We start from the raw sequence: 26,695 nt of genomic DNA on the forward strand, positions 1-26,695 counted from the left end.
TGACAGGGAGCCTTCTGCTGATTTGTCGTGTGGCTGATTGGGGCATACCAGGTCCAAGACCTTACTAATAGACTTGCCATCTATGTTGACATATGCAACATCCTTTTTTCCACAGGGTATGGATGACTTTGTTATTCTGTGTTCAGGTTCCCTAACAGAAGAATCTATGGTTTGAGGCACTATGCTTCTTAATGATGAACATGTTACATGCCAGTGTTATCAGAACCAGACCAGATGACAAACTGAAAATGTGTCTGTTTCAGTTATGTTGACACTGATATGTACTGCATTCATTCATAACGGTGCGTTGTACCTCAAGCTGGAGGAAATATGCTTTTGGAGCTTACCTCCAAATAGGAATTTACCCTTTTTCAGATCTGCACAGCAATAAAGGGCAGGAAGAAGATAAACTTATACTGGGAAATTTCACTTTGTTTATTGCTGAATTTGCAACTTTAAACGCATCACCTTTACCTCATGCAAGATACGACATGCAGTGGAGATTTTAGGTTGAATATTGAAACCATCCATAACCCAACTGATACCTTTAAATAAGTTTCTTTAGGATCAGACCTGAATCCATCTTTTGTGTGAATATGGTGAAAATATGGAAGTGTTCACTATGTTACATTTATTGGCAATTATAGTCAACACATTTGGATTTTCTTTCTCAAGTGAAATCTGAAATGTTCAGAGACTTTTGTCAATTCAAATCCTTTGCTGAAAACCAATTTTCCCATAATCTCATTGATTTCCCAAGTGATGGTGGGGCTGATTTCACATCTAGAGAGTCCACCAAGTTCCTCTTAGATAATTAAATACATCATCAAAAGTCTTGTCCACATACATCATCAATAGTTTTTGGGAAGATTTAGAATGCGGGAAACCCTTTGCATGTGTGCATGGACTCGTACACTACGGCACATCCTTTGTCTTTTTGTGGGATTGTCAATGGTAGCACAAAGTACAGAGGTGGACCACCATGGCACACAAGATTTTGGAAATGATGTGAAATTTTTGGCGAGTGAGATTTGAGAGATTAAACAAATATACTTACTTTTGGGTAGGTGTGTCTTTTATAAATAGGCCATGGGTTGTAACTTGTCATGAGCAGGGAAGAGGTCAGACACCCCACTCAATCCTTATGTTAGAATCATCAAAGGGAGGAGAGAGAAAGAATGGACCAAACACTACATGCCATCTTTTGCATATTTGAAGGGAGGCTAAAACCTTAGGTGTTCAAACACACTAGTCCAGCATCTCTAATGCAAAAATCTTGAACTTAGGTACAAAGATCAAAATTATTCTTTGCTGGTTTCAGTTTTTTAATTGGACAATAATATTTACTAGTGCATAGTTACTATAAACAGTATCATCATCATCATCCAAGTCTTATCCCAATTATTTGGGGTTGGCTACTTGAATCATGTTCCTCCATTCTTCTCTATAACATATGTTTAAGATTCATGATAAGATGTGGTAAAGTTTTACATTGGCTACCTACCTAATGCAACCCACCTCTTTTACCCGTTGAGGAAACTTTAAGGTCCTCACCCTTATTAGACCAAGTTACTATAAATAGTATATACATACTTATGTAACTAAAAGAGATTGATGGTTAAGAAAAACCTAATAGAGGTTGTTTCCGATTTTTATGGTTGATAATCCAGGAGAATAGAGAGATTGAAGAAGATGTTGCAAATAGAATTAGAGTTGGATGGGCGAAGTGGAGATGTGCATCTGGAGTTTTATGTGATCTCCACATACCATTGAGGCTGAAGGGGAAGTTCTATAAGACGGCTGTAAGGCTAGCCATGCTTTATGGGACGAAATTTTAGGTGGTCAAGAAACAACATATCCATAGGATGAGCGTAGCTGAGATGAGGATGTTGAGATGGATGAGTGGCAAAACAAGAAAGGATAGAATTCAAAATGAATACATATGAGGGAACTTAGATATGACTTCAATAGGCGATAAGATGAGAGAAAATAGACTTAACTGGGTTGGCCATGTATAACATAAACCTAATACAACACCAGTTAGGAGGTACCTTTTGGTTCAAGTAAAATGATATAAAAGGGCAAGGGGAAGATCCAAAGGAACATAAATAGAAGTAGTGAGAAAATATATGGTGATTTTTGGTCTTACTGAGGGTATGACCCTTGATAGAGAAGAATAGAGAAGCAGAATTCACCTACTCCAAATAATTGGGATAAGGCTTGGATGATGATGATGATGATATTTATATAACTAGTATGCATATACTTGTTATTTCTTGTGAATTATTCAAACTCAACCTAAGGTGCCTGTGCCAAATCCTAATGACTGATTTTGATTATATCACTTGATTTCATTAACATAATCCAAGAAGTTTGGTGATAAACAATACATTTATCAACTTTAATATTGAGAAGGTTGAGACTTCCTTCTCTGCATCTGAGAAGATTGTGACTTCCCTCTTTATATTTTAAAATGGGGGAAGTGTCTTTTCAATTTTATTCTTCTTTTAAGTTGTAGTTTGTCTCTACTCACGATTATAAACCAGAACTTGTTTTTTTGGGTAAGTCAGTGGGGAAGAAGGCCCCCTACCTGTTTTTTCATTGATAAATGAGCAGAGAAAAACAATTAATGTACAACTCTATAGTAGGGAAGTTGCGTCAAAGCATGTAATAAAAGAGAGGAAAGAAAATCTAGTGGTCTATGGTACCACACAGTAGCACCAGGGCTAGCAAATGCCCTCTTAGCAAGGGCATCAACAACCATGTTTGCCTCTTGACAAACATGTGCAAGAGACCATCGCTGAGAAGAAAGTCTGGTACGGCAATTATCTACAATCATCTTTAGCCGCCATGGAGCACGGCATCGATTCTAAATGACATCTACAAGCAGGGCCGAATCGCTTTCTATCTGTATTGGAAATCCATTCCTCTGATGAACCAACCGACTCCTTCAAGTGCCAAGAATTCTGCATGGTTATTTGAAGCAAAACCAAAATGCTTTGCAAAAGCAATAATAAAACCACCCTCTCTGTTCCTGATGACTCCACCACCACCTGCTAAACCTGGATTTCTCAAGAAAGCACGATCATTATTAAGCTTGTAATTATGAGCCTCAAGAAATGACCACGCAACATAAATAAGGGATTCTAACAACTGCTGACGCTAAGTTATCTGAAGATTACCAATTATGGCATTTTTTGATAAATGGCAAGACTACTTTTTAACTTTTGTTAGTGCCTGAACATGTAAGATAATCCGTTTCACAATAAACTCTCTCCTGATGGGTCTTGACTCAAAGACTCTTCTGTTGCACTCTTCCCATAGAAACCAAATAGTAGTAAAAAAGATGGAAGACCAAATATTACGACGTCTATGAGATTTAAACCTGAAAAGTAACCACCACCTAAGTAAATCAGGGACAGAAGTACCAAGGACAAATTATTTTCCACATCTCCCAGCTAATGATCTCCATACACGTTGCACAAAAGCACATTGGAATAATAGATGGAAAAGGCTGTCATCATGGTTGCTACAAAAGGGACATAAAGAGTCCAGCTGCATGCTCTGCTGCTGCAATAAAAATGAGGTGGGCAATTGATTATGCAAGATCACCCATGAGAAAACCATTTTGCCCGTGGGTGGCATTTAGAAGACCAAAGTGCACGAAAAATGGGTTGTGATGAACCTTGATGCCTAATAAAATCACATGCCCCTTTAATAGAAAATAAGTCATCAGCAGAGTGAATCCAGACCAATGAATCCTTTTTGGGTTGCAGAGAAAGAGTATAATTCTCAAGCTCCCTCCATATATTTCTCAAAAAATCAGATATGGGAGGTAGCATAACCCAAGACTGAGGTGCACCTCCTATAAAGTCTGAAACCCTCCTCCCTGCAGTAGCCCCCAAATCCTCCTGAATGTCATTACCCTGCAAATCCGAAAGTGACTGACTTACTAAACATGGATCCACCTAGAAATCCACCATCTGATTATTACCAATATTCCATTATACATTGCCTTTCAAGTGCAATAAGCCAAGTAAAATCCCCTTCCATGCATGAGAACACCCTCTTCTTCCGTCAAACTCCCATATAGATCTAAAATATCGATGTTTGAAGAACCGTGCCAACAACGAGGATGAATTTTCCAAAATCCTCCATGCTAACTCCACATTCATGCGATATTGAAATCTGCCATTTCCCTTACCCCGAGACCTTCAGCCTGAGTGAGACAATGTTCTCCATTTTATAAGGTGAACACCTTTTTTCTCTGCTTCACCGGCCCGATAAAAAGTTTCTTTGTAGCCTCTCTATCATATTACATGTTTCTTTGGGAGAATGAGAGATAACATCCAGAAATGCTTTGAGTACAGACTTAAGCAATTGAAGTCGACCTCCATATGAGAGACATAAAGGCTGCCATGACCCAATCTTATCGAACACCTTACGTACCAGACTATGGCAATAATTGTGCCTCAGATGTCCACGAAATAATGGTAGGCCCAAATAGTGGATTGGAAGGACTCCTTCACACACTTTAACTCCCTTAGAATTCTCCCACATCCTCTCCATGGTGCACCAAAGAAAAAAACTTTGCTTTTAGATGAATTCAAAATCTGACCAGTAATCCTTTCAAACTTTGAAATAAGTTCACGCATAGCAGTGGCAGAAGAAATGGATGCCTCACAAAAATAAGCACATCATTAGCATAAAAAAGATGAGAGACCTCATAGTCACACCCTGAAGGAAACGCCTTGGGAGCCATGCCTTGCAACATAGCACGATCAAGCTGCCTACTAAAGAAATCCATGACCAGCAAAAATAGATAAGGAGATAGAGGATCCCCTTGCCTCAAACATCTCTTCCCTTTAAAATATCCCTTGGGTGAGCCATTCCTCAAAACAGAGAAGGAAATAGTGGAAATACATAAGCGAACCCATGAAACAAATAACTCAAGAAAACCCAAAGCATGCATTCTACCCACAATAAAATCCCAGGAAACCCTATCATAAGCACTGCTCAAATCGATTTGCAGACGCATTTTAGGCCGAGCTGAATTCCTATGGCAAAGAGACATAAGTTCATTGTCCATAATGATATTATCTGTAATAAGCCTACCTTTAAGAAATGCAGTGTGCCTAGGGTCGATAATATCAACAAGAACAACTCGTAGCCGATTAGAAATTATTTTGCTGATGATTTTGTACAAGACATTACACAACCCTATAGGTCGAAAATCTTTCATCACCCTAGGTGTATCCATTGTAGGAATCAAACATATAAAAGTGGAGTTGATTTGCTTAAGAAGCTTACCTTTAGTGAAGAAATCTTTGAGGGTCAGAAAAAGATCCTTTTTAATGGCTTCCCATCCAAACTTGTAGAATTCCATTGAAAACCCATTCGGACTTGGGGCACTTTCATTTTTCATATCCCAAATGCATGCTTTGATTTCCTTCATATTTACTGCGTCCACTAATTTGTCCTTTTGAGAAAGATTGAGATGAAATGGCGACAAGAACTTATCAACTATATGTAGGTCAATATTGGTCTCCTGAGCCAATATATCTTTGAAATATAGCCAATCATGTGATTTTCAATGTTAGCCTCAGTAGACAAAAAATTCACATTCTGATCTTTCAAGGAGATAATTATGTCACTCCTCCTTCTCACCGCAGTCGATAGATAAAAATATTTGGTATTGGAGGCCCCATTCTTTAACCAATTCTGACGTGATTTTTGCTTCCAGAATCTTTCTTCATGAAAGAGTGCAATTTCTGAGTACACTCTTTTTCCTCCGAAATGAATGTCTCATTGGAAGGATCCATGTGTAAGATATCATGTAAAGATGATAGTTGATGTCGAACTACTGCAATGGATTCCCCAACATAGCCAAACACATCCTTGTTCCATAAACGAATGTCAGCCCTTAGCGTCTTCAGTTTAGCAACAAAGCGATACATGGGTGTTCCCCCCACTTGGTCTTGCCAGGAATTAGAGATAACATCCAAAAAACCGCGATGTTGCTCCCATATAGAGAAATACGTAAAAGATTTGGGCCCAACCAGACCCAAATCAAAAATAGAGACAAGGGACAGTGATCTAAGTTGCCTTGTTGAGATTGAAATATACGTATTTAAATGCAAAGATCTGTAGAAAGAAGAAAGCTTAATATCATTTTTTAGCTTTTTATGAGAAAATAAATATGCTAAAATTATGTAGGTTTTGAATTATCTGTAAAGCCCAATGTTCTGCAATGCTAATTGATAATTAGGGCTTCACAGTTAAAACCCGAAGTTGCTAAGTTTCATCTCATATTGGTTTTTTATATTCAATTTAATTTTGTTATAACAAATGTTGATATATTATAATGATTGCACGCTGAGGACAAGTGCATGTGCATGAAAATAATTTTGCATAAATCATGGCATACTAATTTTGCATAAAGTTTATGAACAAAGCTCTTTCCGCAACTCATGATGAAACCCCAAAACAAGTCATTCACAATTTTTTGCAGCACACCTTGCAGCATTTCACACTTGTTCCTCTCGGCTTTTCACATCCAAGAGAGGAACCTTTCAATGGCATGAACATGCACTACACAGACACACAAAAATGAACGTTTCTTAACGAAATCAGCACTAACAAAATTAGGGTTCCCTCTATCTTCTTTCTTTTATATTAAAAAGGGAGTTATTTCTTTAAAGAAAAGAGGAGAACAAGACAACACGCAGATTAGTGCTTTGATACCATGTGAACAGTACTTGTGGATAGTTCTGTGAACAGTACCATGAACAGTAAAAAGTGTCAAAACTAGAGAGAGAATGGGAACATAAGAGGAAAAATATGAGACGAGAGAAACGATAAAAAGAGAAGAGAGGAGTGAGTGATAAGATTTAGTCACCCCATGCCCTATTAATATCTTTATTTATAATTTTTGTTTAGGGTCTACAAAGGACAAAAATACTCTCAATGAAAATAAGCATCCTAAAGTCTCTAAAATTGACAAAAATGCCCCAATACACATAAGTTACTCTTTAACATGATGAAATCTCTAACACAATTAATGTGGGAAGAAGGTGCACAATATCTTTGAAGAGTGGAAGGCAAGGAAGAAAGCAGTGGCCATGGTAGATCGTAGTAAAACGACAAGCAAAGGTTTTCCTAGTCATGGGGAGCAAGTCTGAAATCTTGGAAGAAGATCATATGTTACTATTGGGGCAATGTAGGGCACATGAATAGAGTCAAAGCTCAAAGGAGACCAAAAACAAGGAAATGCCAATGATAATTCGTTATGAATCACTTTCCCTTCCATGGAATATGAGATTGTTATGGTCATCACTAGTGATGAAAATTGTATAATTGTAGTAGAACATAGCATTATAATTGGATAATTGATTTAGGAGACTCTTACCATGCAAACGCATTTAGAAATTTGTTTGCAATTAGAAGTTAGGAGACTTTGGGTTGGTTCATATCAGTCATGTATGTACTTCAAGTATTGTGGAGTAGGAAATTTATGCTTTGAAACTAATATTGGGCCAAGTTTGTTGTTAAAGATTACGGTATGCATGGGATCTTCAAATGAATATGATTTCTGCAAGAAAGTTGTATAACTAGGTAGCAAAGCCCATTGGTAAGGTAAGTTGGAATTCAACAAAGGGATCACTTGTAGTGGTTAAGGACCAAAGCTTTTTTTCCCCTTATGCTATAAAGACAAGGTTACGAATAAACATGTGAACACAGTTGCTAAGGTTTTGTCATCAGATTTGTGACACAAGCATAACCACATGAAGTGAAGGTAAACAAGATTTGGTAAAAAAGTAAGTTCATGGCTTCACCAAGTGATCTAGTGCAAGATGAGCGCAGGGGCTGCCTCCTCAAAAGAACGATAATCACCTCAACTAAGAAGGGGCGCTAAGGTAGATAGACCCTTCTAAAGATGATGAGTGAAAGAAATCCTTATAAATTGGTATGAAGATGGGGATTTACTGTCATGTCGAAGAGCAAAGACTGAGGAATGTACGCAGTGTTCCAAAAAGCAGGGGGCCTGGGCGTATCTCCCAAGCCTAGGCGCCCTAAAAAAGCTGTCGTCCCTGGGCGCCCAGGAAACTGTCTAGGCGGCCGCTCAGTTATGGCATAAGAGGCTGGGGCATCCTTCTCGGCATTGGATGTCTAGTTTGCATTTTTCAAATTTAAACTTGTCTCCATGTTCTATTTCTTTTTGTGAAGCATGTACTTTGGCTAAACAGACTCGAGTTCCTTTCCTTCTAGTTTGAATAAATCTAAAGACCCTTTTAACTTAACCCACTATGATATATTGGGTGGATGCTCCACTCCATCCCACTCAGGAGCACATTGTTTCATGACTATTGTAGACGATTGTTCACAATGCACATGGGTTTACTTGGTGAGGTTCAAATCCGATACTTACCATTTTCTAAATTTTTTTGCAAATGGTACAAACCCAATTCAATTGTCGTGTTTAACAGATTCGAGCCGACAATGGAGCTAAGTTCTTGTCTCACACCATGTAAACCCTCAGGAACGTGGGATCCTCCACTAGTGAACATGCATACATACACCCCAACAGAATGGCATTGTTGAGCGCAAACACCGTCACTGACTTGAAGTGGCACGTGCTTTGCGCTTTCAAGCCCATCTTCTCATTAAATTTTGGGGTGAATGTATTTTAACTGCAGCATACTTGATAAACAAAATTCCTACACCCATATTGTCTGGCAAATCTCCACATGAACTATTGTTTAGAACTCAGCCATCGTATGAACACTTACATGTTTTTGGATGCCTCTGTTATGCTCATAATAGTGATATTCATAAACACAAATTTGATTCTAGGTCTAAGCAATGTATTTTTGTTGGATATCCTCATGGTCAAAAAGGCTACTGTGTCTTGACTTGCAAAAGGAGACCATTTTCACTAGTCGAGATGTGATCTTTCGTGAAGATGTGTTCCCTTTTCAAGACAAAAGTATGGAACCTAAGACCATTCACACGGTTCTTCCCATACCTATTGTGGACAATGACATTTTTGAAGTTCCATCTTTAAACCTACCTACTCCTGATATTGAGGTGCCACCTTCTCATGAGTCACCTACCCTAGTTCCATCCCTGCCAGCCGAAACCCTGATACCTGCTACACCCATTCTCGCTCTTACCACCGTGCATCGTTCGGAACGTGTCAGTCGGCGTCCCACTCATCTTAATGATTACCTGTGTTCCCAAGCTCACACACACTCATCTCTCATCAAGCACTATTTCTTCTAGTGAACCTCCATCAAGCACTATTTCTTCTAGTAAACCCTATTCCATTTCCCATTTTATTTCGGATACCAAATTTTCTTCATCTCACTGTGTTTTTTTGACAAAGCTTTGTTCTAATAATGAACCACGGACATATGCACAAGCTGTCAAACACTCTCACTGGCGTCTTAAGAATCTTGATCTCAACAACACTTGGATTGTTCAACTCTTGCCACTCGAGAAACACCCCATTGGTTGTAAAGGGGTGTACAAGGCAGACGGCACTATCGATCGCTACAAAGCACGTCTTGTTGTGAAGGGCTATACCCAAATGGAAGGGTTGGACATCATGAGACATTCGCTCCAGTAGCAAAGTTAGTTACTATGAGATGTCTTTTAGCCATAGCTGCTGCAAAGGGTTGGAAATTACATCAATTAGATGTCAATAATGCATTTTTGCATGGGGAGTTGCATGAGGAAGTATACATGGAACTTCCACCAGGTCGTCCTCGTAAGGGGGAGCATTTAGTTTGCTGATTGCAGAAGTCTCTATATGGTCTTAAATAGGTCTCCCGAAATTGGTTTGACAAATTTTCCCAAGCTGTCCGTGATGCTAGATTCAAACAGTCCATTACGTACTATTCTCTGTTCACATCCAATGTCGATCACTCTTTTACAGCTGTTCTAGTTTATGTTGATGATGTGATTGTCACTGGCAATGATGCGAATGCTATTTCCTCATTGAAAGCATTTTTGCAATCTCAGTTTCATCTCAAAGATCTTGGATTGCTAAAGTACTTTCTTGGCATCGAGGTCGCACGATCCACTCGAGGGATCCTTCTTACTCAAAGGAAATACGCCTTGGACATTTTATCTGAAATTGGCTTCCTTGGTTGCAAGCCAGTATCCTTCCCCATGGAGAAACATCACAAACTTAATAATGATATAGGTCAATTCTTAACAGATCCAAGACAATATCGTCGTTTGGTGGGATGACTCATATACTTTACTATCATACGGCCCGACATTACTTATGTTGTGCACATCTTGAGCCAGTTCATGCACAAACCACGGATATCTCATCTTGAAGTAGCTCATCGTGTTTTACATTATTTAAAACACACACCCGCATAAGGAATTTTACTTTTCTCCACCAACAACCTGCAACTATCTGCGTTTTGTGATTCCGATTGGGCAAGTTCTCCATTGATCCGACGTTCCACCACTGGATATATAACTTTTCTTGGTAACGGTCCTATATCGTGGCGCACTAAGAAGCAAAAGACCAAATCTTGTTCTTCTGCAGAAGCAAAATATCGCTCCATGGCTACCACTTCTTGTGAGCTTACTTGGCTCAAGTATCTTCTTCTTGACCTGGGCATACGACACTCACAACCCATGCTCCTCTATTGTGACAACCAAGCAGCACTATACATTACAGCAAATCCCGTATTTCATGAAAGAACGAAACATATCGAGTTGAACTGCCACCTTGTTCGAGGGAAAACTCAAAATGGCCTTCTAAAAACAACTTATCTCTCCACTAAAAATCAACTTGCTGATATTTTCACCAAGGCTCTTGGACGGGATCAATTTCATTCTTTAATGCGCAAGCTAGGTGTCTCGTTCCTCCACAATCCAGCTTGAGGGGGAGTATTGATGATTGTATGGCTCACTTTCCTAATTGTGGAGATTTACTTGGACTTTCCTAGTTTGTAGAGATTGATGAACTCTCATAGTTTTTGTAGAGATTGATTTAGCCATATCTACTTTCCTAGTTGGTAGACATTTACTTGCCCATATTTGTAACTTTCTAGTTGTAGATATTTATTATTCATCATCCCCACAATCAATGGATATTGCTGTATATTTTTATACCAGCTGTATATTGTTATATATAGTCCAATATCAATAGAGAAAGACACCAAATTCTCACATCTCTTTTCCATTTACGAATTTTAAAATTCGTAAAATGTTTTCCTTTCTATAGCATTGATATATAACAAAAATTTTAAGATTTTAAATTATGAATATTCTTTATTTTAAGATTTTAAATTATGGATATTCTTTATTTTAAGATTTTAAATTAGGAATATTCTTTATTTAAAAATAATTTATTATAATTTTAAAACAAGAGATTAGGAATTTTAGGAAAGGTATATTATGGGAGTCACTTTCCCTAAACGTTTGTGACAGGATTCAAGAGGTTGGAGTTAGAGATAAACTTATTAAATGTACATAGCAGTAGAGATTGAGAATGGAATATGAGCTACTACATCTAGGAATTTTAAACCTACCCATTCTTTTATGATATTATATGGGAAGTAGAAGATAACAGGAGTAAGAGTGGAGTTTTATAGATAAGTAGGGGCCACATTGCTTTTATGTCCATTGGTCATACTTGATCTACCAATATTTTTGTTTGTAAGCATTACAAAACGTCTATAGGTGAAGTTCTAGTACTTCACCTATACCTCGTCACCGTCCAAAGTTTATTACACTGTCAAAGTTGTTTGGTAGTATATGAATTTTTATAATTATTGTACTAATCAGACTTATCTAAAATTTGGGGCGTGTGTACATATGACCAAGTCGCACCGATATAAAATATATAAAAAATAATAGACAAAATAAAATGATGAAATCACCTATGAAACTTTGTGGGGGTATTTTGTATAATTTTATCATTCAAATTATTTTTTTATATTTTATTCATGTGCATCTCACTAAGGTGCACACACCTACAAAATTTCAGATCATTATGATTTGTAAAAAAAAATATTAAAATTCAAACAACACACCTACAAAATTTCAGATCATTATGATTTGTAAAAAAAAATATTAAAATTCAAACACTATCAGACATCTGTGACTGTGTGATAAACTTTAAACAGTGATAAAGCCATAGGTGAAGTACTGTAGAACTTCACCTATAAACGTTTTGTAGTGTTTTCCTTTTTGTTTAGTGCGCTTGATACATACATTTCTTGCCATCACAATTTGACCACATTATGCTTAATGGAAGAACTAGCTAATTGCATGTGCATTACACGACCCTTTGAAAACGATTGGATAATTTCAACTATTCTTAAGAAACATCCTATTTATAACATCTACTATATGATAAAATTTTGGAAATTATAAATTATGAATATTCGTTTTTTTTAATAAGTTTTTACAATTATGAATATTCTTTGCTTTTAAAAAAAATGCCAATTTAAGATAAGAGCACTGAAATTTTACGAAAGGAGTACAATATTTTTGTTTATTTTTATGTCATGATAAAATAATTTGGACTTTTGACTATTCCTAAAGACTTTTCCTATTTATAACATTCATTTTAACAAAAAAAATTATGGTTCTAAACTATGAATATTCTTAGTTCAACAAATGATTAATGCCAATTCAAACTTAAGAGACTAGAAGTTTTTTTGGAAAGAAATGAGATGAGAATCCTACTTTCCCTACGTTTATGAAAGAGAATTTAGGAGGTTGGATCTAGAGATCGAGATAAACATATCAAATGTGCATCGAGATATAGATTGAGAATGGTCTCAAAGAGAAATGACCAATTCCAGGAGAAGCGTATCCTCAGGACACGCTTCTCCAGGTACCCAAACGGGCCCTTAAGTGAGATTACAAAAAAAGGAGTCGTAGAGAAGAATTTCATGGATCAGTAGGGGTCACGTTGCCTTTATGCTAGTGCTTGGTCATGGCTCTAATCTGCTACTGGTATTTTTTATTAGCACCGTTTGTGCATCTATTTCATTGCATGACAATGTGACTCATTATGCTTAGAGAATAATGTTATATGTGCATTTATTGCCTAACTGTTGCTCTTTTATACACTCTTCAGGTTTGATGCCCATGTTTTGGATCCTCTTGCTGGTCTACAGTTTACAACAAGCACATACTACATGCTTGCTTCAAGCATTCAGCAACTAGCGAGAGATCTTTGTGGGGGAAGGTGTGTATTTTTCCTTGAGGGTGGATATAATCTCCAATCTCTCTCCTACTCTGTTGCTGATACATTTCTTGCCTTCTTGGGTGAACCAAGCATATCTTCGAATTTCGATGACCCTGCCATTCTATACGAAGAGCCATTGGTCAGGGTCAGAGAAGCAATTCAACGGGTCAAGCATATGCACTCCCTTTAGAACCTGTTCATTTTTAAAGGAGAGTATAGTATGACAATTATATCCTCTGTGTATACTACAAAAGAGATTGTAATATCTGGTCCTTCGACTGAGTTCAACAAGGAGATCATCTTCTATGTGTCATATTGAAATACATTTTGCACTTCCTCATGCAAAGACCTCAAGAGGTTTTCTATTTTTTATCTAAACTTTTGGCATCTACTTTAGAATCAGAAGTATTTTTGAAATATAACAAATAATGATTTGTAGTTCTTAAATCCAAAAATTGGATGGTGTATGTTCATCCTTGTGATGTTACATTGATATGGCAGAAAATATCAAAATTTTCCTTTTTGCTTTTTCTCGGTGGTGTTTTTTTTGGGCGAGTTTTTTTCGGTGGTTGCAGGTTAAATAGGTTACATCTCCAAATATTGGCAGACTCAAACATCGTCCCAGCTCTTGGGTAAATAAGTTACATCTCCAAATATTGGCAGGCTTCAAACATCGTCCCAGCGAGGGTTTTACCCAAGAGCGTAAATGAGTACATAGTCTTCAGTTCGTGTTGGCTTGGTGAAGTCTCTGTGAATAGTTATATACATAGTTTTCAGATCGGCCGAGTCAACTCGGCCTCAGCTGAGTTCCTCAACCTCGCCCTACTGCTGAGGCCGATAAGCCTCAAGTCACTTGTACAAGTACATTTCTAGCCATGAATGCACAGGACTCGTTGTAAAAATGGAAGAATCGCCTTGAAGACCATGTAACTCGCCTGAAGTTATATCCATTAGCAGATTAAACTCGTTTTTAAGTTATAGAAAGTTTCTTGAGCGGAAAAATTGAAATCTTGGACTGTTTTTTATGGATTTTTGGATCCTCTATGTTTTTTAAAATCAATCTTAGAACAAGAAATTACTATGAAGTTTGTGCTTTATTAGGGTTCTTTGTGTGGCAATAGAAAATCTGCTGATCCTTTATTTTCTTTCTGATTTCTCCACTAAATTGACTGATTATGGGTTCTTTTGCAGTTTAATATTTGCCACTTTATTTGCCACTTATCCAAGTTTATTTGCCACTTATCCAAGTTGGCTCGTCATAAGCCCCTTCACTTTGGTCGAGTCAATGTTTTGAACTTTGGTTATATACGTGAATAAGTATTTGATGGTGTACCTTATGCCAAAAGGTTATTTCACAGATCTAGACTAAAAACACCAATATTTGCCACTTTATTTGCCACTTATTCAAGTTTATTTGCCACTTATCCAAGTTGGCTCGTCATAAGCCCCTTCACTTTGGTCGAGTCAATGTTTTGAACTTTGGTTATATATGTGAATAAGTATTTGATGGTGTACCTTATGCCAAAAGGTTATTTCACAGATCTAGACTAAAAATAATATTTGCCACTTTATTTGCCACTTATCCACAATATTTGCCACTTATCCAAGTTGGCTCATCATAAGAGCATTGTAAATCGTCAAGTGCTAACCAATTAAGCCCGGGCTCTTTTCTTGCACGATTAGTTTTAGTAAAAAGATAATTGCCCAAAAATTTATGTTTCTCTTAAACAAATAGGTTTTAAGAAATTCTCCAATCACCAAATATCATCTTTACCTTAACACACCAAAAGATTATTACGCCTTACCTGACTATGTTTGTGATTACAATTAGAGATATTGGGTAATATCTAAACTTCTAATTTATTTATTATGGATGTTATTGATATGTTAATATTTTAATAGCTAATGGCCCAAATTAGTCATAACCCGATTATAGGATCTTTTCTTATTGTTTCTTTTTAACATTCTTTAATTTTTCCTAGTTATCCCATTTTACTACGTCTTTTTTTTGTTATTATCAACCTTTTATGAAGACACGTTGAGTTCAAATCCCAGATCGAGTCTCGGTTTTGAAACTCCATGGTACAATGTTTGAAAGCGAAGTAAATCCACTTTAAAACACATTCAAAATCATTGACTTTCAAGAGATTATTCTTAATGACAACATGGTCCCTTGCTTATTCGTATACGTGCTTAGCCCTATTTGGATCATCGAGGAAAGTAAAAGAATATAAAGAGTAGAAGTTCGTCCTAAAAATAAATCCTTTTCAACTCAAGAAAACATGCTGACTCCAAAATCTGAAAAACATGGATACCCATGAGTTCCTGGTTATGCATATCTATCTGTGTTATTATTTTGATGATATAATTTTACACAAGGCATTTCCAATGTGGTCACATTGTTTTGTCACTTGGTGACTGGCTGGATTTGAATCCTAGACACTGTCAGTGCTTTTAAACTCTTATGAAAAATAGAAAATGACCAGCCCCTCATTCATTATATATATATATATATATTGAAACTATTAACAATATTTCTTTGAGAGAAAATTGTTTCATGCGAGTTGGGCCGCATTTCTACATATGCGGTCCAGAAAGTGTAAAGCATCCATTTTAAAGATGGATGCAAGTAGGTGTTCCATCTAAAAACAATGGAAACTAATGGTCCAAATGTTTCTTATTAGAATTATTATTTCTAGTTTTTAAAATTTATTTATTTTTTCATATTCATGATCTCTATGTTAGAGATTACATGTCCTTAAATTAAGTTTTAAATCCATCTCAAAAATAAATTTTTTAAGGGGCCAGCATTTCTACGTATGCAGAAAGGTCCTTCTTTGAGACTATGAAGAGGTACAGGCACTCGACCTAAAGAACCAAGGAGAAAAACCAAAATAAACAAAAAGAAAAAGTTACGTCGTCGTAGCCTTATCAAGCTCATCTGCCAAGGAATTATATTCTCTATTAACCACCTGGAAGAGCGCATTTATCCACGTCAAGTGACAACGAATATCATCAAATGTTGTAATCCATCTCCTCGGAGTCCACTTAGGTTCCAAGGACCATTTAATGATATTGGAGGAATCTCCCTCAATGATAAGATGAATCACCTGAGTATCCACTTTGAGCCCACATAATTTGAGGCCTAAGAGCTCAGCCTTAATAGCCTGACATGGTGGCAGTATCCGATTGGTCATCCATAATAATGAGGCCCTCAAGCCATTGTTTCTCACACTCCCATCAAAATTCAATTTAAGATATGGGGAAGGAGGCGGCATCTTTTGTAATCTTTTGTTTTTTCGAAAACAACAATTGGCCAAAATTAGCTCAAAAGTCCTCCCTTGGAACCACTTTGAAGAGTTCAATTGCCTTAACCCACTGAGCAATCCCTCTAAGTACATGAGTATAATGACGTCCCATGGTCTCCTTTTTGAGCTTTATAACCTTTAAATGTCTAGAGAGTTTGTGAATATGGTATTTTATAGTAAAATATAAACTTCAATGGGAGTATGTATGTTGACTGACCAAAGGTTGGGCTGTTTATGACCCTAGTCATATCCAAAATCCTTACCCGTAGGCATATGGCACTATCGAGAAGGCCTTCAGTGGGTCATCCCTTGTTGAGATCGAAAAGATGCCAATGGATGATGTTGGTTGACTAGGAGAACTGTGTAGTTTCTTATGTATTGATGTAGGCTTGTAAGAACAATAGCCAAAAGCCTCAACAACCTTCCACACGGAATGCATACATGACAACTGCATTACTGGGAAGTAGCCCTATGGAGGGACACATGTACATGTGCATAGAAGGAGCTCTCTTTGCACTGTGGTCACAAATGCTAAACTTTCACTTACAGAGAGAACTAAAATCTACATTCCATGACTATGGTCACACTACTTATTGTTTAACTTTGACAAGCCAATCATGAACCCTTGCTTTCAGACTATGGCTTATGGGTCTTTGTTGGATAGGATAAAAAAACAGTAGTGGATGATGGTTCTTAAGGCAAGTGGAGTGCCCTTATTGTTGCTATTTTCTAGCCATTTGTACCAATTCATTCCTAGTATATTTTATTTTAGTATTAAAAATATTATTTATAATTTTTTAATACTTTTTAAAATTTTAAAATATATTTATATTGAAAAATACATTAAAGGGTATTTTTGAAATTTTTAGAGTTTAGATGACACATGTGGGACCAAGTATCTAGCCCCACATGTGCCTGCACATATTTTTGGTGGGCCCCCACGTGAACCCCCTTAGGGGGACACACTCGTTTATATTTTTTTAACACAATGTGGAATGCCATATTTTTAGCGAAAAGGGTGCCAACCCCACTATTTTAATTTGTTCAAATTTTAAATTGGTTCCTCACTGAAAGTATGGCAATTAATAGAGCAAAATGGTAGATCAAGATTCGTGTAGCCAACCCCAATTAATTGAAAAAAAGCTATGATGATGATGATGAAATTTTAAATTGGTTAAAGATAGCAAATCTTTTAATTCTGAATGAGATTTAGTTGCTTGATCTAGATAATAATCAGATTAGTTATATTTTAAATTTAACTAGGAATTGGATATGGGTCAAATTTTAAGAGGATAAAATTCTTATTTTCTGTCCAAAATCATGATGGTTGATTTGTGGGATGGATGAATCTAATTTATTATCTCTCACTACACAGGTATTTTAATTATCATAAAGGTTTAGTTAGAAATAAAGATAAGACATCCTCAAAGAAATCATATTCAAGTTGGGAGATTTATTCCTTCTATTTAAAGACATGTTTTGAACCTCCTTCATTTCATGACAAGATCTTTCTCTCCTATGCAAAGATTTCTCTCTCTATCTCTCATGCCCTAGACAAGAGGTTATCTCTCTTTCTCATGCCTTTTTTTTCTCTCTTTATTTCATTCCTTCCACTTAGAAAAGGACGCCCTTCTTCTTCCCACACTAACCTCCTATGTCTCCCATATTTTTTTTCACCTCAACCTTTATTTCTTCCCAAAATTTGGCACACCACCTTCTCTCTCTCTCATTGTATAGGTGACGCACAATTTGAAAGAAAAATAAGGAGGTGGTGTGTGAAACCCTAGGTTGGCACCTTGTATTTTGAAGACAAGAAGGGGGACAATAAGCTTAGAGAGAGATCAACTTATATGTTCAAACCTAGTTTGTTCCCATATGATTTCTACAAACTCTAGTTGAATTTTTTAGCTCTCTAAAAACTAGAAAAAGAGGTATTGCCTGAAAAGCTTCCCTTTCAGAATTTCAGCAACACCTTAAGGATTTAAAGTACGTCATCGGGTAGGGAATCGGGTGTGGGATATACCAAGACCTATGAGGGATAACTGTAGATATCTTCTAGTAAGTCCGCCCAGTTCATTTAATTAATTTTTAGTAATATTCTTTATTTTTATGTTAATTTTCAGGAACATATATTATACTAAAAATTATAATGAAAGTTTGTTTAGCTCTTGGATAGTTTATACTTTTTTGGGCAATAAAAATAAAGATCTTAAGTTGTATCTAAGGAATTAATTTTTATTTACAATACCTAAATGGAATTCAGGTATATTGAATATAAGATGAATAAAATTTTAAAAGTTCAATACCTTGAGTTTCACCAAGTCACTCCTTTAACTCATCCTATTATCAAAGGTTCTCAAATTCCTTTCTTTCCAAAATTGCCAAAGAGCGACAACTACTGCAATCTTTCAGAAGGATAAACCCATGTTAGAGAAAGGAAGAGAGCTCAATTGCATAATGAACTGTGCAACAGTTTGTGGCATAACCCAAGACAACCCGATATAGAACAAAGCAAACCCCACAAGGAAGTAGCAAAGGCATAGTGAAGGAATATATGGGCATTTATCTCCGTGTCTCTTCTACAAAGAATTGAACCGTTCACCATTATCTTTCCCCTTTTTAGCAACTATTCAAGGGAGAGAGTTCTATCCCTACAAGCAAGCCGTAAGAAGGCTTTTACTCTATGTGGGACCTTGAAGTTCCAAATTTTGTTAATGCCTTGAGAAATGTTGAAGGACATCCCAAGTTGTGTGTCACAACCCCATCCCTGACCCCTACGTACCTTACCGAAGGTCGTGAACGTCACTCAAGTGGGAGTGACTCAACACGTGTTAGAAGAGCGGTAATCAAAGCAAACCACGAAAATAAAGAAAACTTATACATCATGCACCAGATACTGAATAAATTAAAACCATTATTCATTCAACTCCAAGATTCTTTACAATATTGTTCAAGGCTTACAAGACTGACATTACAATACATCAATCAAAACAATACGGTGGCATCGCCACCAGACACCTACTAAGCAGAAGGACTCCCTCGACAGGTCTGGAGCTTCAAAAGTCTGCCACCACCACCTTGTTGTTCAATTCCCACAAACAGGTACTATCACTCTACACAGATAAAAATAAGCGGAGTGAGTTATAAGCCCAATAAGTAGATCACTACCCTTGTATTCCCACCTACATGCATATACATAATAACATGGTCTACTGTTCATCAGAAATCATACTGGCATCACAGAGTAGGATCGTGCATCAGAATATATATATATATATATATATATATATATATATATATATATATATATATATATATATATATATATATATATATATATATATATATATATATATGCTGTACAAAGAGAGTATCTGTCACGACCCCACTCCCTGGCCCTTACCGTTCTCATCGGAGGGTGGTAGGGTGCGGGTTCGTGATCCAGGGGTAGCGAACGCTACTCAAGTTGGAGTGGTGCATTGCTTTAATGAGGGGGTAAAAAAAAGCAAACCAAGAAAGTAAAAAAACTCTACGCAGAAATGCACAAGATCTGGATAAAAGTATAAATGAAACTTATATTATTAGAAATAAAACTTACATTATTAAAAGTAGAAATGAAACTTATATTATTACATAACCAACTTAGAGTAATACAATTGTTCAAGGCACCGAAGGCCTAGGTACAAAACCATCTAATTCAATACAGACAAAAACATGGCCCACAGCTGCTAGACACGTACAAACAAAAGATCTCCTCGGCAAGTGCAAACCTTCTTCGACCAGATCAATCTCTCAACTGGCTGTTCATGACCTGCAGCTTCTACTCCACAAGGATAAAAAAAAAAAGGTTGAGTTATAAAGCCCAATAAGAGGATCTAGTTGCTATGTATCAATGATATATCCATCTAGAAAATTTATAAGCAATCCCATAGGAAAAGGGCAGTCAATTCAGCAGTCTTATCAATAAATCTAACACAGGTGACATATCCAATACTATAACTATCATTCAGTCAGTATGACTATTAACATTCACATACATACTTCAAGTATTAGTCACGCACTCCTTAATTCACCTACTCTCGAAGTAAAAGCCCTATTCATTAGGCCAAGCAAATCCTATTGTTTAGGCCTTCTATTATCACTCAAGAGGGAGGGCAATGACAATGAATGACCCATTTAGTAATGCTCTCGTACTCACAAACCCAGTCCCCAACGCGCTTTAGGGCTTTTGATAAGCGCTTGCCTTGCAAGACATGGATCACTATATCTTTTTATAGTGCACTGAAATTCAGGGGGCACGACCCACCCATTACACTTCTAACATAACTCCCCTCCTATCATAGGGAGTTGGGGAACACTATCGGCCTCACTATCATACTACCACGGGTGAGCCGTGCGTAGCGTCACTTAAATCACTTTTACAATTATCAAACACATAAGGGTCATGCTTGAAGCATAACGTCAGGTCACACTTCACTTGACATCCATCATTCGGCATTTACACCTATTACATGATTAACACATGAAATTCACCATTTGGCACTCATTGTATAGCATTCACATTCATCACATGAATATTATATAGCATTCACTATTTAGCATTCACATTCATCACATGAATATTACATAGCATTCACTAATTAGCATTCACATTCATTTCTTGAATATCACATGGCACTCACTAATTAGTATTCTCACTTAGCAAGCACAATTTCTGGGTAGTTCTGTCAACAGTTACATACTCCCCTTAGAAAGTGCATAACTTCCAATCTAGGCGCCTTTTCAAGATAATCTTGATAAGCAACTTTAATTGTTCCCATAAACCTTTCAAATGGTGGTGGTTTGAAAGAAAATGGATCTCTTTTGGTCAATCAAAATCGGTGGCAACAGAGACATTAGTTATAAGTTTCCATGAAAGCTATCCACAGTGACATATCTTTGCATTTAATCGTATAACTCTCAAATTAGGAAGAATTTTGCAAAGTACTCAACATGTAATTTCAAGCTTACTCATAAATCTTTCAAATGATAGTGTGTTTTGGAAGAAAATGGGCGTCATTTGGTTGGTCAAAATTCATAACAATAGAGGCATCAGTTCTGCAATTTATTAAAACTGTCCGCAGTGACGTACTGGCATATTTTGGAGTATAGGTTCTCATTCGTGGAGAATTTAAACAAAGTTTGAACATGAACATTGTAGTGGACACACACATGGTTAAAGTGGTTGTGATGTGGAGGTATTTGGCACTTATTGGTCGTTCAAAAGTTCAATATAAAGGAGATGGTGGTGGCTGGAATTTCTGCCATATGTTAACAGTGACACAGTCATACATTGAAGAATTTCAAGATTTTGAGCATAGCTTTTATTCAAGACCGATTTGAGGCCAATTGGACACTGTTTGGTCACTGAATGATTCGATACAAAAACACCTACAGTTCCTAAAAATTCATTTCCCCATTCCTTTCCCAAACTTTTATTACATACAAAAGCATAAATAATATCTCCAAAGCCACAATCTAATATTCAGTCAAATCCTATTTCACTTAGAATAGATTCACAAGAGGATTTTGCAAGTATTTTCACCATTTAACATAGACTAAACAGTTATGGATTATAACACATAAGTTCCAAGATTCCAAACTTATTCTTGCACATACATACACATATTCCTACATTCCACTATTCTACACTTCATGGTTGAATAAAACTTGTGATACACAGTTTCTAAATCCACTTACTTGATGAAGAAATAGTGCTCCTAACTCCTTCTTGCACAGTCTCCTCAAGCTTCCCTTGGTGAGTAGTAATGGGGTAACAACAGGCAAGGCTCAAGAGTTGGTTCTTAGAGAGAGAGGGTGTGGGAGTGAAATGGCGTGAGGAGGAGGGCCTAAGTACTCCCCACCCCCAGTGGGAGGTAGCAGCCCAGAGCTAACAGGTGGCAAACAACTCATGCAGCTGGACAAGTGGTGGACACTGACCATGCACGACAGTGCCACACACGGCGCTGCTCTTCTCTCTCTCTTCACAGCCAGCGCTGCCTCTCTCTCTTCACAGCCTGTGCTGGTCCATTTCACGAGCAGCATTAGTCTCTTTTCATGTGCAGCATTAGCTCGCCCTCCCTTCTCCAAACGACGTTGCCTCACTCTCCCTGCAGTATATGTCTTTTTCCTTTTCTCTGACTCAAAAAAGTCTTTGGTCGTTACAGTAACATTTAGATATCAAAATATCGAATCACATCACACTATCAATGGATGACCCATTGCATAGTGCTTCATAGCACATTACTTGTCATATCAAATCACAGTATCAGTATCAGTATCATGGTATCACAGTTACAGTAACATTCAGATATCAAAATATCAAATCACATCAATGGATGATCCATTGCATAGTGCTTCAAAGCACATTACTTATCATATCAAACCACAGTATCAGTATCAGTATCACGGTATTACAGTTTCAGTTTCACACTATCACATATTCATATTTTCTACAATTTCAGGCAGTGACATCCAGTCATAAACAGGGTCATAACTCCCGATCCATTTAGAATTCGAAGACTATTCCAGAATACATTTTATACTAGACATACATATCTTTCAAATGGGGGGTGGTTTGAAAGCATTTGGACTTTATTTAGCTATTCAAAAGTATATAACAATAGAAGTGATAGTTCTGAAATTTGGTAAAAAATCTGGCAACAGTAACATATACTCACATTTTCATGCATAACTTTCAATCTAGGAGGAATTTCAAAATACTTTCAACATGCAACTTTAAGCTTATTCAGAAATATTTCAAATGTTAATGGTTTTAAAAATAATGGGCTCCATTTTCTTAATGAAAATTTGTGACAACAGAGACATCAGTTCTGAAATTTTACTAAATCTAAAAACAGTGACCTGGTTGCACATTTTGAAGCATAATTCTTCATGCATAAAGGATTTGAGCAAGATTCAAACATAAATATTTTAATAGACATATATATCTTTCCAATGGCAATGATTTAAACTCATTTGAGCCTCATTTGGTTAGGCAAAATCTCAGTACAACAGAAGCAATATTTATGGAATTTATTACAGTATGCTAACAATGATATACCTGCGCAAGTCGAAGTATATCTTCCAAACTATCAAGAATCTCAACTGGACTTAAACACAAGATCAAGTAAACACATGTATATTTCAAATGGAAGTGATTTGGTGTCATTTGGATGTCATTTGATTGGTTGACAAAGTGATACAAAAATATCAAACTTTCTTAGAACTTCACAACACAACCATGACACACTTCAAATATCACTACATAACTCCTAATCTATACTAGATAACAACATGAAACCTTTTCTATCTTAAACTAGACTCACAAGAGCATCATTTCACAGATTTTTAGGATCAATAGGAGTGATAATAGTGCAAAACTTATCATACAAAAAAATATCCAATTTCTAGAAAACAGAACTCAAATCATACATGCACTCAATTCTTTCACAAAAATTCTATACAAACTCATGCTTAACTCCATGCTTTCACACTATGGACAAATAAAAGTATGATCCACTTACCTTGTGTGTGCAATGGTGCTCTCACAAACCCTCACACAGACACTCAACTTCACTCCAAGTTCACCCACCAAGCTTCCTTCAAAGGCCAAGCTCCCAAATCTTGAGTTCTAAGTGTTGGGCTCTAGAGAGAGAAAAATGAGAAGAATGAATGGCGTGACAGAGGTTTAAGCACTTGCTGGCTGCGTGGCAGCCAAAAGCTGGACAAGTGGGAAGCACCACACATGCACATGGACAAGTGACTTGTGTAGCAACATGCAGCTGGCAGGTAGCAGTCTTGTTTATGCACGGTAGTAACACAGACGACGATAACACAAAAAGCAATGACACAAAAGGCGATGACACAAAAATCGATGACACAAAGTCGATGCCCTCAAGCCACATTTGAAACTAAGCTGAACATGTCAGCAACTAATCTATACACCTCAGGAAAAGCATACTAAGGGACAGATCCCCTATTCATTTAGCTTACCAGAATTTGGTCTTACCACCATCACGCACTATATTCTCATATACAAAAAAACAGAGGCCTCATCTTCTTAATAACCCTCCATATTATTGATGTGCCCCCACAATTGACCTTATTAAGGAGGTAAATGAGATCAATTCCATACTTACTAAATAACACAATGGTCCAAAGTTGTTGCCTTCATATTGCCATTCTCTACCACCACTTAGTAAGCAATGCTTCATTAAAGATTGATGCCTTCTAATGCTAAGACCCCCAAATCCTTTTGGTAAGCAAACAACCTCCCACTTAACCAGATGGAACTTTCTCTGGTCTAGGCCACCACTCCAAAGAAAATTCTTCTTCAAGGCTTCTAACTTATGGATGATAATCCGAGGTTCTTCGAATAATAAAATATGACATATGGGAAGATAAAAAGTTGTTTTTAAAAGAGTGATTCTACACGCAAATGATAAATATCTCATTTTCTAAGTATCCAATTTAGTGTGAAACCTTTTAATCCCTGAATCCCATAAAGAGAGACTTAATATGTCCTCAACCATAGGAAATCTAAGGTTTTTCATCGGCAATCCCTCAATCATAACCCACCCAATCTGCCCACGGTCTAACCTTATGTTCCAGACAGTTTTTTATTGTAAGTTTGGATTTACGAAGATGATTTTTGAACCTGACACGAGTTGATAGCACTTAAAGAGTAGCCACGTAATCTTAATCTAGTTAAAGGAGGCAATACCTTCAGAAAATTGGAGATGAGAAACCACATGACCACACTTGTTGTATGGAGCTCTTGAAGCATCCCGCTATTAACAACCTCATTCAACATAAGACTAAAAGATTCCCCCATTAAGGTGTACAAGAAGGGTGACAATGAATTTCCTTGCCCATGGCCCCCTAAGGCCTTAAAGTAGCCCAAGAGATGTGTAGAGGAAAGGCACCCAAAAATTCATCTTCGCTATCTATCACCAAAGGCCATAAGATCAAGGATATGATCAAGGATATTAAAATATCATCAAAGTACACGACTAGAAACATGCCAAGGAAATCTCGCAAGACATAAGTAATCAAGTGCATGAATGTTCTAGGTGCATTTGACAATCCAAATGGGACAAGCCACTCATACAAGTCATTCTTTGTCTTAAAGGCTATCTTGCACTCATCCCTTCTGGAATTCAAATTTGGTGTTACCCACTCCTGAAATCTATTTGCGACAGCACCTAAGAATCAACCAACATGTCTAACATGCCGTAAAGTCTCGGAATCAGAAATTGATACTTAATGTTAATCTTGTTTATGGCTCAGCTATCAACACACATGTGTCATGACCCATCTTCCTTAGGTGTGAGTAATGCTAGGACATCACATGGCCTCATACTTGGTCGAATCAGTCCCTTAGATAGCAATTCATTAATTTCGTATTGTAACTTTTCATGATCCTTCTGACTCATTTGATATGTCGGTAAATTTGGCAAAATAGATCCCGGAATAAGGTCAATATAATGTTGTATACTCCTTATTGGCAGTAATCTAGCTGGTAATTCTTCCGACATAAGGTCAACAAATTCATCCATTAGAGGTTTAAGGGTTCCCCGCACTATAGAATATTGTTCTGACTCTTTTTTAACTATCATGAAAACTTTTCCCACTTTTTCACTAGCTTCAACAAATTTTGGATATAAGAGCAAATTCGCACTATCTTCTTTTATGGACAAAGGTGAAACTTCTTCTTGCAATAGCAATAAAATAATCTTTCGCCCATCTTTCTAAAAAGTGCAAGTGTCAAGCTCACCATTATAGAATACTTGTGATCATATTGCCATGGCAACCAGGCAATATATGGCATGCATCTATTGGTGCAATATCACACCATACCTCATCTTTATAAAAAATTTCAATAGAAAATTTAATAAGGCAATAGGAATTAACACGTACCTCAACTCCTCTTTTGAACCAAGCAATCTTGTAGGGTTACGGGTGCTTTAACTCCTTTAGCCGCAATTTTTTTACGGCCTCCTTTAATACCATGGTCTCACAATTGCCACTCTCGATGATTAGGTTGCATACTCACCCATCACAAGTACATCGAGTGTGAAATCTATTTAAACTCAGCCAACTATCATCTTTTGGGGCTTTA

General features: G+C 36.9%; 1 protein-coding gene across 37 annotated transcripts in view; it reads left to right on the forward strand.

Annotated features, from left to right (window-relative positions):
- Window positions 1–13,680, forward strand: part of HDA14 (histone deacetylase 14) — a 66,292-nt gene extending 52,612 nt beyond the window's left edge. For all 37 annotated transcript variants that reach the window (XR_016053559.1, XR_016053560.1, XM_088864067.1 and 34 more), the window contains one exon: window positions 13,115–13,680. Coding sequence is in view for 35 of the 37 variants with exons in the window: in XM_088864067.1 (XP_088720193.1) it covers window positions 13,115–13,415 (301 nt within the window). In the remaining 2 variants the exon portion in view is untranslated. The remainder of the gene's footprint in view (window positions 1–13,114) is intronic.
- Window positions 13,681–26,695: the final 13,015 nt, after the last annotated feature.

This window comes from Amborella trichopoda, chromosome 4, assembly GCF_054954075.1.
Source record: "Amborella trichopoda isolate Santa Cruz 75 chromosome 4, AtrichopodaSantaCruz75HAP2 v2.0, whole genome shotgun sequence".
Taxonomy (NCBI): domain Eukaryota; kingdom Viridiplantae; phylum Streptophyta; class Magnoliopsida; order Amborellales; family Amborellaceae; genus Amborella; species Amborella trichopoda.